At 44.4% G+C, this 14146-nt stretch overlaps 1 protein-coding gene across 1 annotated transcript in view; it reads right to left on the bottom strand.

Annotated features, from left to right (window-relative positions):
- Nucleotides 1-14146, bottom strand: part of CNTN6 (contactin 6) — a 157586-nt gene that overhangs the window by 24671 nt on the left and 118769 nt on the right. Inside the window, 1 exon segment of the mRNA XM_059664557.1 lies at nt 4925-5052. Coding sequence (XP_059520540.1) covers nt 4925-5052 — 128 coding nt within the window.

The following is a 14146-nucleotide window of genomic DNA, read 5'->3' as shown; positions in this document are numbered from 1 at the left end:
AATTTGCGTTGGGGTGCGGGGAGACAAATGAGAGAAATGCCAGGAGAGGAGACCCAGGCAAGTTTCATTCATGGGATGGTGGGTCCCTCCCCCAGCCCCAGTCCTCTTTGGGCCTGAAAGAACCTGCCACCTGAGTTTTCAGGACCCAGACTGGAAACCAGACTCCCGTCTGAGGGTCTTTTCCTAGGAATGACACACATTCCTCCTAAACAGCCCCGGAGAACGAAGGGCCATTTGCCCTGCAGAAACGGCATCTCGCCCGGCCCGCATGGATTGGTGGTTGAGCATCTACCTATGAACCAGGAGGTCACTGGTTTGATTCCCCGTCAGGGCACATGTCTGGGTTTCAGCTCGATCCCCAGTGGGAGGCGTGCAGGAGGCAGCTGACCAATGATTTTTCTCTCATCATTGATATCAATAAAAATATGTTTTTAAAAAGATAGAAACAGAATTGCACTAACACAGGAGCCTGAGTGTGTCTTCCCGCATGAGAATGGAGTCAGGGAAAGCCCCACCTTCCAACCCCACCCAGTGCTCCGCAGGGAGGGGTGCGGGCTCCAGAGGGCACTGCGGACAGGGGCACGTGTCCTTCCGACACCTTCACCGCGGGGACTAAATGGGCAGCTGGCTGCATGTGTGTTTTGTTCTTTTAAATTGCTTATTTTTAATTGTGTGTTTTTGTTTTGTTTTGTTTTGTTTTAATCTAAGTATAGTTGGTCTACACAATCTTAATTGGTTGTATCTGTTTCAGGTGTACCTCACAATGATTTGGTGTTTTTATGCCTTACCATGTGGTTGCCCCGCTAAGTCTAGCAGTCACCCATCTATTTTTAATAAAACTAGGACGTTAAGAGCTAGTATTTCATGTCGAGTGGGCACTGCCAGACTGTGTATGAAATCTGCGGAGAAGAAACCCCTGAGAGTGGGCTGGGCAGGGAATTGGGTGGAGAACTCAGCCTTTTCAGGGCCAATGACCTCCCTCAGCACTGGGAGACTTCTCTGGAAGCTGTTTCCATCCATAAGATGGCGGGTGAATTCTTTTCATTTCCATGAAATTGTCCTGGTGATGGACTCGAAGCCACTTCTCCTTGGAGCTGGCCCTCACTCCGGCCCTTAAGCCTCACTTGCCACCCACCTTAGAGTTTCTCTCCGTAACGGAGACCCACGTTAATGCGCAGGCTCCTGCTGCCGCCGGGTGTGGACAGCCGGCCTAGCTGTCGTCAGAAGGACTCTAGCACGAAGAATAAACAACTAAACGAACAGCAATAAACTTAATTCGCACATTAGATATGCTTTTCCAAGTTCCGACGTCTCTGTTGAAAATAATGCTGAGGCAATGAGGCCTATAATTGAACATCCCCAACTTCTCCGGTGGGGGAAGGAAAACAAATGCCGCCTGCAAACAAGGCCGTTTCACAGCCTGCTGTTCCTCCGCTTTTAATAATTTTCCAAACGCCAGATCGAATAATTCCCCCTCTGGTTTGATCTTCATATACTCGCAGTGTATGTCGCCCTGTAATTCTAATCCAAGTCTGCCAGCTCGAGAACACTAAGCGCTCTCTCCTCTCACTCCCTGTGTGTGCCGTGGGAGACGTCCCTGTGTTCCATGTCCCTGCCTTCCACGCCCCGGAAAGGCTGGTGCTAAGGATGCTGGGATGTCTGGGTGGAAATGGCCTCCTCCCTGTGCATCAGGGAAACAGAAATCTCAGATATGCAGCTCAGACAACTTCCAAACCCTCTAAACACAGATAAGCCTTATCAGCTAAAACCTAAGCTGGAAAGTATCTCCCTCTTGTAACTATTATCTTCTTACAAGCTATCTAACAACAACATGTCTTGCATGACTGAGACTGATAAAGAAATTCAAAGAAAGATGATTGTTTTGTCAGCTTTACTGAAATTTCTCATTTGCTCCTTACCACCCTGTAGGTCACTATGTGATGATTTGGGTTTGAGAAACATAATTACAGTTGACTGTGTAATGACAATCAGATGGACATTCTAGATGAGAACACACATGCACATACACTAAACCAGTTTAACAAACAACCAGTTGACTACACCCTTAATAGTCAAGAAAATGGTTGCACCAATGCATACTATTATAATTCTTTCTCAGATTAACACTTCACATTTGTAGGTTGTAAAGTAATCATTCTTTGGCAGTGATACCTTCAACCTTCTAACATGAAAGGGAATTACAGGTAGGAGTCTCATTAAGAGGGTATGACAGTAGGAGACTTTTCTTCTTTTTTTTCCTATTCTCACCCAAAGGTATGTTTACTAGTACTGATTTGAGAGAGGAAGAAGAGAGAGAGAAAAACATCTATCAGTCACCTCCTATACACACCCTGACTGGGTGGGAACTGAACCTGCAACCTATGTAGGTGCCCTGACTGGGAATTGAACCCCATGATCTTTTGGATTATGGGATGATACTCCAACCAGCTGAGCCACCAGCCAGGGCTTGATGCCCCGTATTGCAAAGTATTCTAAGAAGCTTAAACTCTGAAACATTGAAATCTTTAGCAAGGAAATCCAGGTGGAAATTATGTGAAGGAAGGGGTGGAAGATGGGACTCTTGCACTCCATCAATCAATATTTATTGGACACATACAGTCCCCGGGACCATCCCTGCCTTCCTCATGCTTCTCTACTAGAGGAAGGAGAAGATAGAGGAAAAATCGCTGACCTAATAAATAAGAGAATTGTTAGTTTGTTAGAAGAAGAAAAAATTGCCCGAAGAAGAAAGAGTGGAGAAGATTAAGGCGACCGGGAATGCCGACTTGGATCATTTGTTTGGATCATTTGTTTCCACAGCCCCAGGGAGAAACACCAGAAATAAGCAAAACATGAGTCAGTTTTTTCCCCACTGAGCAACCCTATTTAGCTATTTTCTCACTCGTAGAGAAAGGGGCGTCCCTGGGACTTTGGTGTCGTTTGTGGAGCAGCCCCAGTGAAGACCACTGTCTTCATCCTAAGAGCTGGGAACCGCCTCAGCAGAAGCCTGGCCACGTGGCTCATCTGAAACACCCACTTCCTGCCTCAGAACCAAGCACAGTCCCGCTGTCCCGGAGTTCCTCCAGGAGTGAGTGTTCTCCTTTCTCTTCCTCCTGTTAATGACTCCCCGCCAGCAGCACGATGCCAAAGGCCTGAGAAACATCTGAGGAAGAGGAACTTCATCGGCTCAGTCCACCCAGGAACTTTTTTTCTTATTCTCTGGCGTGAACAGATCCCCAGCATTGCATTTTAGCAGCAAAACCATTGGTCCAGCTCCCCTCCCCCCTTCCCCCACCCTGTATTTCACAGAAATTCAGAGAAATCACATTTCTATGGCTGCCATCCCCCATCCTTCATCCTTCCTGTGCGACTCCCCATGGATTTCTCATCCGGGGAAGGTGAGCTGCAGTGACCAGGTTCCAACCTGCTGCTGGAAATGAACCCATCCCTGAGCTCTTGTAAATTTGTGTGTGTGTGTGTGTATACACACACACACACACACACACACACACACACATATATATCTCAGAGAGGAAGGGAGAGGGAGAGGGAGAGAAACATCAATGATGAGAGAGAATCATTGGTGGGCTGCCTCCTGTACACCCCACACTGGGAATAGAGCCCATAACCAGAGCATGTGCCGTGACCAGAAATTGAACCCTGACCTCCTGGTTCATAGGTGTACACTCAACCACTGAGCCACGCCGGCCGGGTCCCTTCTTAATTTGAATGAGGCAATAAATCTTGTTTTCCCCTTAATGAACATGTTATTTTTTCCAACGGAGAGCACTTACACTTCTCAGCCCAGGGACACTACCAGACATTGGCCGGAGAAACCACCTTTATTAAAGTAGCTACAGACACTCCTTGAAACACTGTCCACTTCTGTCTTAGAAACCTTAAGACAATACAGTATCAATGAAGTGACGGCCTCAAATCGCGCCCCCTGGTGGACACCAGCTGCACTTCCCGAGTGTCTCAGACAAAGGCACAGTGTGTGAGGCGATGTGGGCAGAACCCTTGCCAGTGATTCTGTAGGCAGCTTAAAGGATAGCTGGAATGTAGCAGCTAATTCCTTTCTGTGGAATACATTTATTCTTAATAAAAATGATGATAAAGCACCAATGGCTGAGTTTAATCATTTAGGCTTAATTAGCTGCTCAAACTGCTTTATCAAGACTGTCATTTTTATCATCCGGGAGGTGGTGGAACCATGACAGCGACATGGTCCCAGTAAACATGCTGGTTTTATGAGCTGAGGCTCAACACAGTGAAATGGCAAAGTCGGGGAGTAGACACTTCTTCCCTAATTGTGTCCCTGGGCGATGAACAGGGTGCGTGTGGAGTGACGCCAGGGTGGAAGCTGAAGAACGGACTGTGTGAGTGTCTGTTTACCATGACGGGACACAACAGCGACCTGCACCGACCCTGATATTTTAATTGTCTCCCCTTTGAAAAACCTGCTCCTTAAAGTGTATGTGAGAGAGCCTGCATTTCACCAATTAAGTACCCAGGGTTAGAGAAATACCTGCACTGGTGATGCACCAAGCAGCCTCACATGCAGGTAAAACTTTCATACAAAATGAGTTTCTGAAGGACATTTAACCAAAAGAAATAGTATCCATTGACTTGATCAAAATGTCTCTGCCCCGCCCAGCTCTTGCACTGAGGCATCTGTGGAAATTCAGATATTTAGGTGCAGGATTTAACTCTCATTACCCACTGAGAGCATTTCCACTGCCAACGAGCTCCCTTCAGCCGTGGCCTGCCACTGGTAGAGAGCACGTTATTAAGGAACCTGGGACACATCTCAATAAATCGTGAAATCAAACGTCTCCCATACACAATGGGATGTGGGTTAGACACGACCGAGGCCGCGTGTGCGCATGCCTCTCCAGTCTGCCTGCAGACGGGGACCACATACCTTTCACCACGAGGCCGCCCGTACTCCTTGCCACCCCGAAGGGGTTGGTGGCCACGCAGGTGTAGGGCCCGGCGTCCGACCTGCTGGCATTCTGGATCTTCAGGCTGCCGTCCTCCAAGACAAACACTCTAGAGAGAAAAGATGTGGTTGATGGGAGCGGGCTCTCGGCAATGGGTGTCCTCACCGCTCACATCCATCCATCCAACACGTTCCTAACCCGCCAGGTGCCGGTGACACTCGCCTCCCGGTACCGCGTCCTCCCCGCAGGCCTGCTGGCCTCCGCGCACTGGAATAAAGGCCATTGCTTTTGACCTGACACAGGTGATGATTCTCGTGCCCTAACCTGGGAGGTCGTTGTTGCCTTCCAGACACATAAAAGCATCGAACAGGCTGTGGAACCTCAGAGGGAAGGCAGGGAAGGGTGGGCCGGGGGTGGGGAGAGGTAGAGACCAACCAAAGAACTTGTGTGAATATATGCATAACCCATGGACACAGACAACAGGGGGTGAAGGCCTGGGCTGGGGGGCGGGGCAGGCTGGTAGAGGTCAATGGGGGAAAAAGGGGACATAGGTAATACTTTCAACAATAAAGATTTTTAAAAAATCAGAAGAGCGCTTGACGCTGCAATGCCCATTTGTTTGAAGAATAGCAAAAGCAACTATTCACTGTGCATTTTGAAAAGGCGACTTTCTGGTGAAAAGTGAACGTGGTATTAGCGAAACGGAAGCCAGTTTGCTGGCTTTGCAAACCTCTAATTTATCACTTCCAGCCACCAAACAACAGTGTGCTCCACCTCAACCGTGACAAAGTTTGCCAGCGCTAGTGCCTTAGGGCCACCCACAGGGTTCTGTGTCCAAAGACCCCACCCCACCTCCACTGGTTATGTGGCCTAGTGGAGTGGAAAGATGAAGGCTTCATAAATCAGACCTAATGAAATGTTCCTAAAATGCATATAATCATACAGTCACAATGGAAGGGTAGCTGTTTAAGGAGTCCCAATCATTCATAAAATGATTCTTATTATATCTGGATGAAACTCAGAAATACTCAAAAGCAAACATCAGATTGTTGTAATAGGGGAAACTCTGAAATTAGATTTCTTTCCCCCTTCCTTCCTTCCTTCCTTCCTTCCTTCCTTCCTTCCTTCCTTCCTTCCTTCCTTCCTTCCTTCCTTCCTTCTTTACTTCCTTCCTTCCTTTCTTTCTTTCCTTCTTTCTTTTGATTGATTTTAGAGAGAGAGGGAGAAAGAAACATCAGTTTGTTCCACTTATTTATGCGTTCGTTGGTTTCTTTTTTTTTTTTTTTAGTCCTCACCTGAGAATACGTTTTTATTGATTTTAGAGAGAGAGGAAGGGAGAAAAAAAGAGAAACATGGATTGGTTGCCTCCTGTGCGCTCCCAGGCCCAGGATCAAACCTGCAACCTTTAGGTGTACGGAATTATGCTCCATCCAACTGCACCACCCTACCAGGGCTATGTAAACAAAATTTTAATGCCAATAGTTCTGAAGGCGAGAGAGGCAAGAGGGTTGGTATGCATGCCACAGTCATTAACAATAACAAAACAGTATTTGTTGCATTGCAAACATATTTGTTTCTAGTATGTGTATTACATGCAGTGTAACTAATCTAATTAATTACCAGATTTGAAACACAGCAAATATCAGCCAACTATAGCTTTTATAAAACCAGCTGCTGCTGTTGGGTTTATTACTAGTGACAGGTTCTGCTTTCTGTCCTCAGTTAGAGGAAGGGACCACATCTGGGTTTAGAATAGTTCATGGTACATAGATTGTTCCTAAGTCATTATCTTGGAATACTCCCCAACAGCAGACATTAGATATCTTATTTAATTTCTGAAATATCTAGTTTCTTGGTCCCAATTTGCATCAACAATTGAATCCTACAATTATTGACACAGTAACAAAGCTATTATACCATGCAGCACACATCTGGCCAAATACAATTTCTCTGATTTAATTAGAAGAGGTCAAAGTGAGAAGCATGTGGGTGCATGATCTACCACCAAAATTTAAGAATAACTAAGAATTTTGAGCAACATAAAAACATTAAATTTTGGCTTATAAAACATTTTAAACGAATAAAAAATATACCTAAAGGCCATCAGACAAATTTCCCAACTAGTAATGCCAATGTTTATCATATAATTTTTTTCCCTTAACTTTCAGAAAGGAACAAGTCATGTTAACAGTAGTTTCATAATCACCCTTTGCAGGCTCCTAGCATTTCAATAATGTTTGTTAAATTGAATTAAAATTGTCATCATTGAAACTGTTTATTTCTTTTGGACTCTTAATCACTATTTTTCAAGTGCCTAGTGATGTCTGAAGTACTGAGAAGGCAGACTGACAAAACATTTAAAATCCATCTACGACTAAATAGTGAATTTGTGTTAGAGAGGGGATGGAAGGTCATCTCTGATTATCCTTGGCATGCATGCTCTTTCTAGAATCACCTCACCTTACTTGCAGTAAACTAATATGTTAACTATGAGTTAACATACAGAATTAGTTTCTGCTGAATTGCCATTAGATGTCCTAGAGTCTTATGTGTTTGAATCTCAGAATATGAATCAGACTTTGCATTTTATCAAGATAATCAGTGACTGGATGCACAATAAAATTTGAGAAGCATGGATCAATTCATTATGAGTCGAACTTCAGTTTATAAAGATTACCTTTACAGTGGGGCCTTGACTTACGAGTGTCCCGACTAACGAGTTTTTTGAGATACCAGCTGTCTCTCGGCCGATTTTTTGCATTGAGTTGATAGAGTAATTTGAGTTAACGAGCTCGGTCTCAGAACGAATTAAACTCGTAAGTCAAGGCCCCACTGTATTTCTAAGTAAGAAGCCATCTTGTTTTCATATGATCAGCATGCAAAAATGTATATAAGAATAAAGAAGTTTTGTTCTGTCCTTTCTTTAACCCATAAATGTTCATATTATCTGTGTCCCCGAGCAATGGGGATTGAATGCTGTAAGCTGTTTACATGCCTAGTACTCAGTCTGACTCCTCATTTGCAGTCCCTCGCTCAGATTTTGATGAACTGGTTTCTGGTCCTGCTAGAGCAGCGGTTCTCAACCTGTGGGTCGCGACCCCTTTGGCGGTCGAACGACCCTTTCACAGGGGTCGCCTAAGACCATCCTGCATATCGGGTATTTACATGACGATTCATAACAGTAGCAACATTACAGTTATGTAGTAGCAACGAAAATAATTTTATGGTTGGGTCACAACATGAGGAACTGTATTTAAAGGGCCAGAAGGTTGAGAACCACTGTACTAGAGACTCAAAGCACTTTCCCAAGTTCTTGAACAGAAGCAACAAGGAAAGGAGGGAGTTCTGGGTCACAGTGTAGTTTGAACAGAGGGACCTGAAAGGTATGTTCCGAAGACCAGTTGTTGAATACATGCAACTTCCTCTCTGTGTCCTTGGCATTTAACTCTACCATCCACAATCTCTCATTTTCATCTTGGGAATGGTACTAAGGTGGTTATGGGAACTGAATTAATTACGTGCCACTGATTAATTTTATTCTTACTCTTTCCTGATACTAATATTTGGCCTTTGTTTCCTGCATGTCACAGACTAGAGCTTCTGACTCTCACCTGGTTCTTACCCCTGCCTGGTGTGTCCACGCCCTGCAGGACGTCTGTGGCTTTAATTCACTCATGCTGATCAGCCCCTGGACTGTCTTAGTTTTGGCCTCTCTGAGCTGATACCTGCCTTACGAGGTATGTGTTTCCTCCACAATTCTTCCTCTATAATCATTCCACAGCTCAATGAGCATACCCTTTCTCTCTGGTCTTTCTTCTCAAATATCCACTTAATAGGAGTAGTTCAATTGTTTACACAATGAAATAGAAAAAAATGTCCCCAAATTACCAACGCTTAGTATTCTATTTAGATGACTAAATCACAAATTAAGGCACTTGCATTTAAAATGTTCCATAATATTAGAATTTTATGACATTTACATGTGCAGATGTATTATAACCATTTAACAACAGAAAATTAATAGTGAGTACGGTGAGGGACCACACTATTCCTTTAACTGCATTCTGAGCATAAAAAGGTAGAAATTCAGAAATACAAGCTATGTCTGACAGTCAGGTGACCCTGGGAGATTTCACAGTCGCATTAGAAAACGGAACATGTGGAAAACGGAGCCACCAACATGCATACACATGTCAGTGTTAACCAAGGAGTTGAAAGCAGGCTCCATGGCATGACTGAACGTACAACCCTGCAACCTCCTCCTGTCGGGAATGTGAGAGGCAGACCCCAAGAATAAAAGTGCGGCCCTGCCCATTTGCCTGACTTACACTGTTGCCTACTTGAGGAGCTGTGGTGATGAAGCATCAGGAAGACAGATGACCTTAAATAAACTCTCAGACACTCACCTGGACCAGGTGTCAGATCTGTGTCATTCTAAGGAACTACCTGAAGACCAATAGGAAATCTTTTCACCCTTGCTTTGCTGGGTTGCATGTGCTGTCCATTCATTTAAATTTCATAAATAGAATAGACATGAGCATTCACATCATCCACTTTATCGCAACAACTAAGCAAATACATATCCAGTATGTACTTTGTCTGCCTATAGAAAGTAGAGCTATCTATGTAGCCTCCACTGTGGAACTAGGAAATGAGAAGGCTCTCATTTTTGTTTATATCAGCCACAGGCCATCATGAAATTTGAGGATATGGAAGACTAGCAATAGCTAAATTTCTTAAACTACAAAAAATTAGGACATTGGGCAATTAAAATTTCTTATTCCTGAAACTAGAGCAATACTGCTATTTTTATAGTTAGATTATTAACTAGAGTATTGCTCCCAGTTTTGTCTAAAGATAATACTGTAGACCATGAAATTTTAATTGACTGTCTAATTTTACTGATTTGTAGAAAATGTAAAATAAATTGGATTAAACTGAGTTAGATAAGAAGTAGAAAAGTATGTGTGAATTTTAACTCTGCACAGCTTAGATTTTAGGTAAAATGTCCCACTGGAACCCATTTTAGATCAAATATTGATATTATATTTTTAATAATTTCAGCACCTGATTATCATAGTTAATGTGAAACATCTATGCCAATATCAGTGTCATTTAAAAATTCCTTATTTTAACAAGCTACAAGCAATGACAGACATGCTCTACAAACAAGTAAATACCAAGCTTGCTCATGTAAATAGAAATTAAGGTTCTCCTAATGCCAATGGCTCTACTGGCAATTAGACACACAAAATATCGCACACCCCTGGCCAGGGAAAACATAAAGATGTAATCAATGCCTTAATGAAAACCTATGTTGTCATTCCTTAGAACAGTGGTTCTCAACCTTGGCTGCACATTAGAATCACCTGGGAATCTTTTTAAAATCCTGATTTCTGGGCCTCATAATTAGTAACAAAGAAACAGAATTTCCAGAGGATGAGGCCCAGAAATCAGGATTTTAAAAAGATTCCAAGGCGATTCTAATGTGCAGTCAAGGTTGAGAACCACTGCCTTTGAAGATCAGAGTAATAAAAAACCCCAAAAGAGATAACTCAGAAAAAAGAGACCAAAAAAGAGAGAAAGAGGTAGAGAGAGAGTAAAAAGGACCTGCTATCTCCAGGGAGATGATTGAATGGGTCCCAGAAAATAAATTCTACAATCCACAGTACCCCCCTCTCCCAATATAAAGATCAGTTGTTTTTCCACATCAATTAAACATATTCAGGGGTTTAATACTAAGGTATCCACAGCCAGGATTCAGTCTTCGAATCCTGAGTCTGTGCTCTTTCTACCAAATCATTATGCTGCCTTGTATTTTTTTAAAATATATTTTATTAATTTTTTACAGAGAGGAAGGGAGAGAGATAGAGAGTTAGAAACATCGATGAGAGAGAAACATCGATCGGCCGCCTCTTGCACATCTCCTACTGGGGATGTGCCCGCAACCCAGGTACATGCCCTTGACCGGAGTCGAACCTAGGACCTTTCAGTCCACAGGCCAACGCTCTATCCACTGAGCCAAACCGGTTTCGGCACTGCCTTGTATTTTGAATTTGATTTTTGAGAGTTCAAAAGAGCACCACAATGTTAGGTTCTCAGAAAAGTTGAGAGAAAGATGCAGAGATTCCCATCCCCCTCCCACCCCCCAGGCAGACTCCCATATCAACATTCCCACCAGGTGGTCATTGGTCACGACTGATGAACCTACATGGATGCATTCTGATCAACCAAATACCACAATTCATCGTAGGGTTCACCCTTAATGGTGTACATTCTAAGAGTTTGGAAAAATGTATAATGACTTGTATCCACCATTAAAGCATCATTCAGTATTTTCACTGTCCTAAAAATTGTCTGTGCTCCACCTCTTCATCTTCCCTCCTTCATTCCTTGGCAACCACTCGTCTGTTTATTGTCTTCACAGTTTTGCCTTTTCCAGAACATCATAGAGTTGCAGTCCCCAGTGTGTAACCTTCCATATCGGCTTCTTTTGCTTAGTAATTTACATTTAAGGTTCTTCTAGGTCTTTCATGGATTGGTAGCCCATTTCTTTTTCATACTGAATAATATTCCAGTGTCTGAATGGGCCACAGTTTATTTATTCATTCACCTACTGAAGGACATCTTGGTTGCTTCCGAATTTTGGGCAATTATGAACAAAGCTTTTATAAACATCTATGTGTGAGTTTTTGTGTGGACGTGTGTTTGGGTAAATACCCAGGAGTGTGCTTGGTGGGTTGTATAGTAAAAGTATATTTAGTTTTGTAAGAAACTGTCAAACTGTCTTCCAGAGATTCTGCACCATCTGCATCCCCACCAGCAACGAGAGATTCCTGCTGCCCTCCCCCACCCCATCCTCCCAGCAGTGGGTGTTGCCAGTGCCTGGGTTTGGGCCATTCTCACAGGTGTGCAGTGCTGTCTCCTTTTACTTTGCGTTTCCCTGACACCATATGTTGTGGAGCATCTTTTCATGTGCTTATTTGCCATCTGAGTATCTTTTTTGGTGACATTTCTGCTAAGGCCTTTGGCTCATTATTCAAAGGAGTTGTTTGTTTTCTTACCATTGAGTTTTAAGATTTGTTTATATTTTTCAAGTTAGTGTCCTTTATTGGTGTCCTTTGCAAATATTTTCTCCCAAACTGTGGCTTTCCTGTTCATTCCATTGACATCATCTCTCACAGGACACACGATTTTAATTGGAATGAAGTCTAGCTTATCATGCCTTTCTTTCCTGGATCTGCCCTCCTAGTGGTATCTAAAAGGTCATCACCACACCCAAGGTTGTCTCAGTTTCATCCTATTATCTTCCTGGATTTTATAGTTTTCTGTTCCACTTTTAGGTCTGTAAATCAGTTTTGAGTTATTTTGGGGGGAAGGGTGTAAGGCCTGTGTTGGGGTCCTTTTATTTATTTACTAAAAGCCCGATGCAAGAAATCTGTGCAAGGGGCTCGGCCCTCACAGCCCTGGCTTCGTCTGGAAGGTCGTCTGGACGGTCATTCTGCTGTTTGGTCTAATTAGCGTATTTGCTCTTTATTATATAGGATTTATTTGGCATATGGTTGTCAAGATGACCCAGCCCTATTTCTTGAAAAGACAATCTTTGCTCCATTTCATGCTCTTAATCCTTTGTCATAATTTCCTGTTCAGACAAGTCTTCACCCCCTCAGTCTACTGCAAGTTCTTGAGGGGAGTGATGGGTTCTGAGACTCTGGACTCTCTTTGACTCTCTGGCTGCCCCTGTTGGCTGTGTCGCTTGGGATCGCTTGCTTGATTTTCAAATTTTACATGCAAAATATGGATCATAGTAGCAATAACAACATAAGTTTGTTTTAAAATTAAGAAGGATGAGCCCTGGCTGGTTTGGCTCATTGGATAGAGCATCAGCCTGGGACTGAAGGGTCTCAGGTTCGATTCCGGTCAAGGGCATGTACCTGGGTTGCAGGCACATCCCCAGTAGGGGGTGTGCAGGAGGCAGCTGATCGATGCTTCTCTCTCATCGATGTTTCTAACTTTCTATCCCTCTCCCCTCCTCTCTGTAAAAAATCAATAAAATATAAAAAAAAAATAAAGAAGGATGTTAAAATGCTGAGCATAAGTCTGGAGCATAAAAGGGGTGGGGAACCTTTTATTTGCCAAGGGCCATTTGGATATTTATAACATCATTCTCGGGCCACACAGAATTACCAACATAAAAATTAAGATGCTATATTTGGTCAGACATTTAATTTCTCACCCCTGATGCCTTGGCAAGGCCAGACCAAATGATTTCTTGGGCCTTCTAGGGCCTGAGGGCCAGATGTTCCCCACCCCTAGTCTAGAGGATAGAGTATCCCCAATATGGCAGCTCGCATTCTTTATCTCCTTATATCCTCCAAGGATATAGACAGCCATAAGTAGTTAATTAATATGTGATTTCTGTTTACTAGTATATCTACTCGAAAAGCTTTGGCTTTTTCTTCCTAGGCCTGGATGTATGTTTATAAACATTACTAGGGGCCCGGTGCACGAAATTCGTGCACTGGGTGGGGGGGGGGAGTGTTCCTCAGCCCAGCCTGCCCCCTCTCACATACTGGGAGCCCTCAGGCGTTGACCCCCATCACCCTCCAATCGCAGGATCGGCCCCTTGCCCAGGCCTGACGCCTCTGGCCTAGGTGTCCGGCCCGAGCAGCGGGAACCTGCAGTGGCAGCGGGGGGGGGGGGGGGGGGGCGCGCCGCGATCGCGTGGCCTCCGCCCCTGCTCCTGCAGGATGCCTCTGACTGAGGCGTCGGCTTGGGCAGTGGGGACCCACAGCTGCAGTGGCCCCGCGATCATGGGCTCCGCTTTAGGCCCAGGCAAGGGGCCCCTAACTCCTGGGACTGCCAGCTTCGACCGTGCCCAGCTCCCATCACTGGCTCCACCCCTACTTCCTGCTATCACTGGCCAGGGCGGAAAAGGCACCCGATTCTCTGATCATGGCTGGGGGGCAGGGTAAAGGCGGCCCCAGGGCCGCCTTTGCCCTGCCCCCCAGCTCTTAGCTCCCCGCTGGGTTTCCGATCACTGTCAGTGGCAGGGGGCTTCTTCCTGCTTTCCCTTTCGCCTCCCTGCATTGTGCCTACATATGCAAATTAACCGCCATCTTGTTGGCAGTTAACTGCCAATCTTAGTTGGCAGTTAATTTGCATATAGCCCTGATTAGCCAATGAAAAAGGTATCGCCGTAC

Source organism: Myotis daubentonii, chromosome 14 (genome assembly GCF_963259705.1).
Source record: "Myotis daubentonii chromosome 14, mMyoDau2.1, whole genome shotgun sequence".
Taxonomy (NCBI): Eukaryota; Metazoa; Chordata; class Mammalia; order Chiroptera; family Vespertilionidae; genus Myotis; species Myotis daubentonii.
The sequence above is the reverse complement of the archived record's forward strand: the minus strand, read 5'-3'. Positions and strand labels throughout refer to the sequence as shown.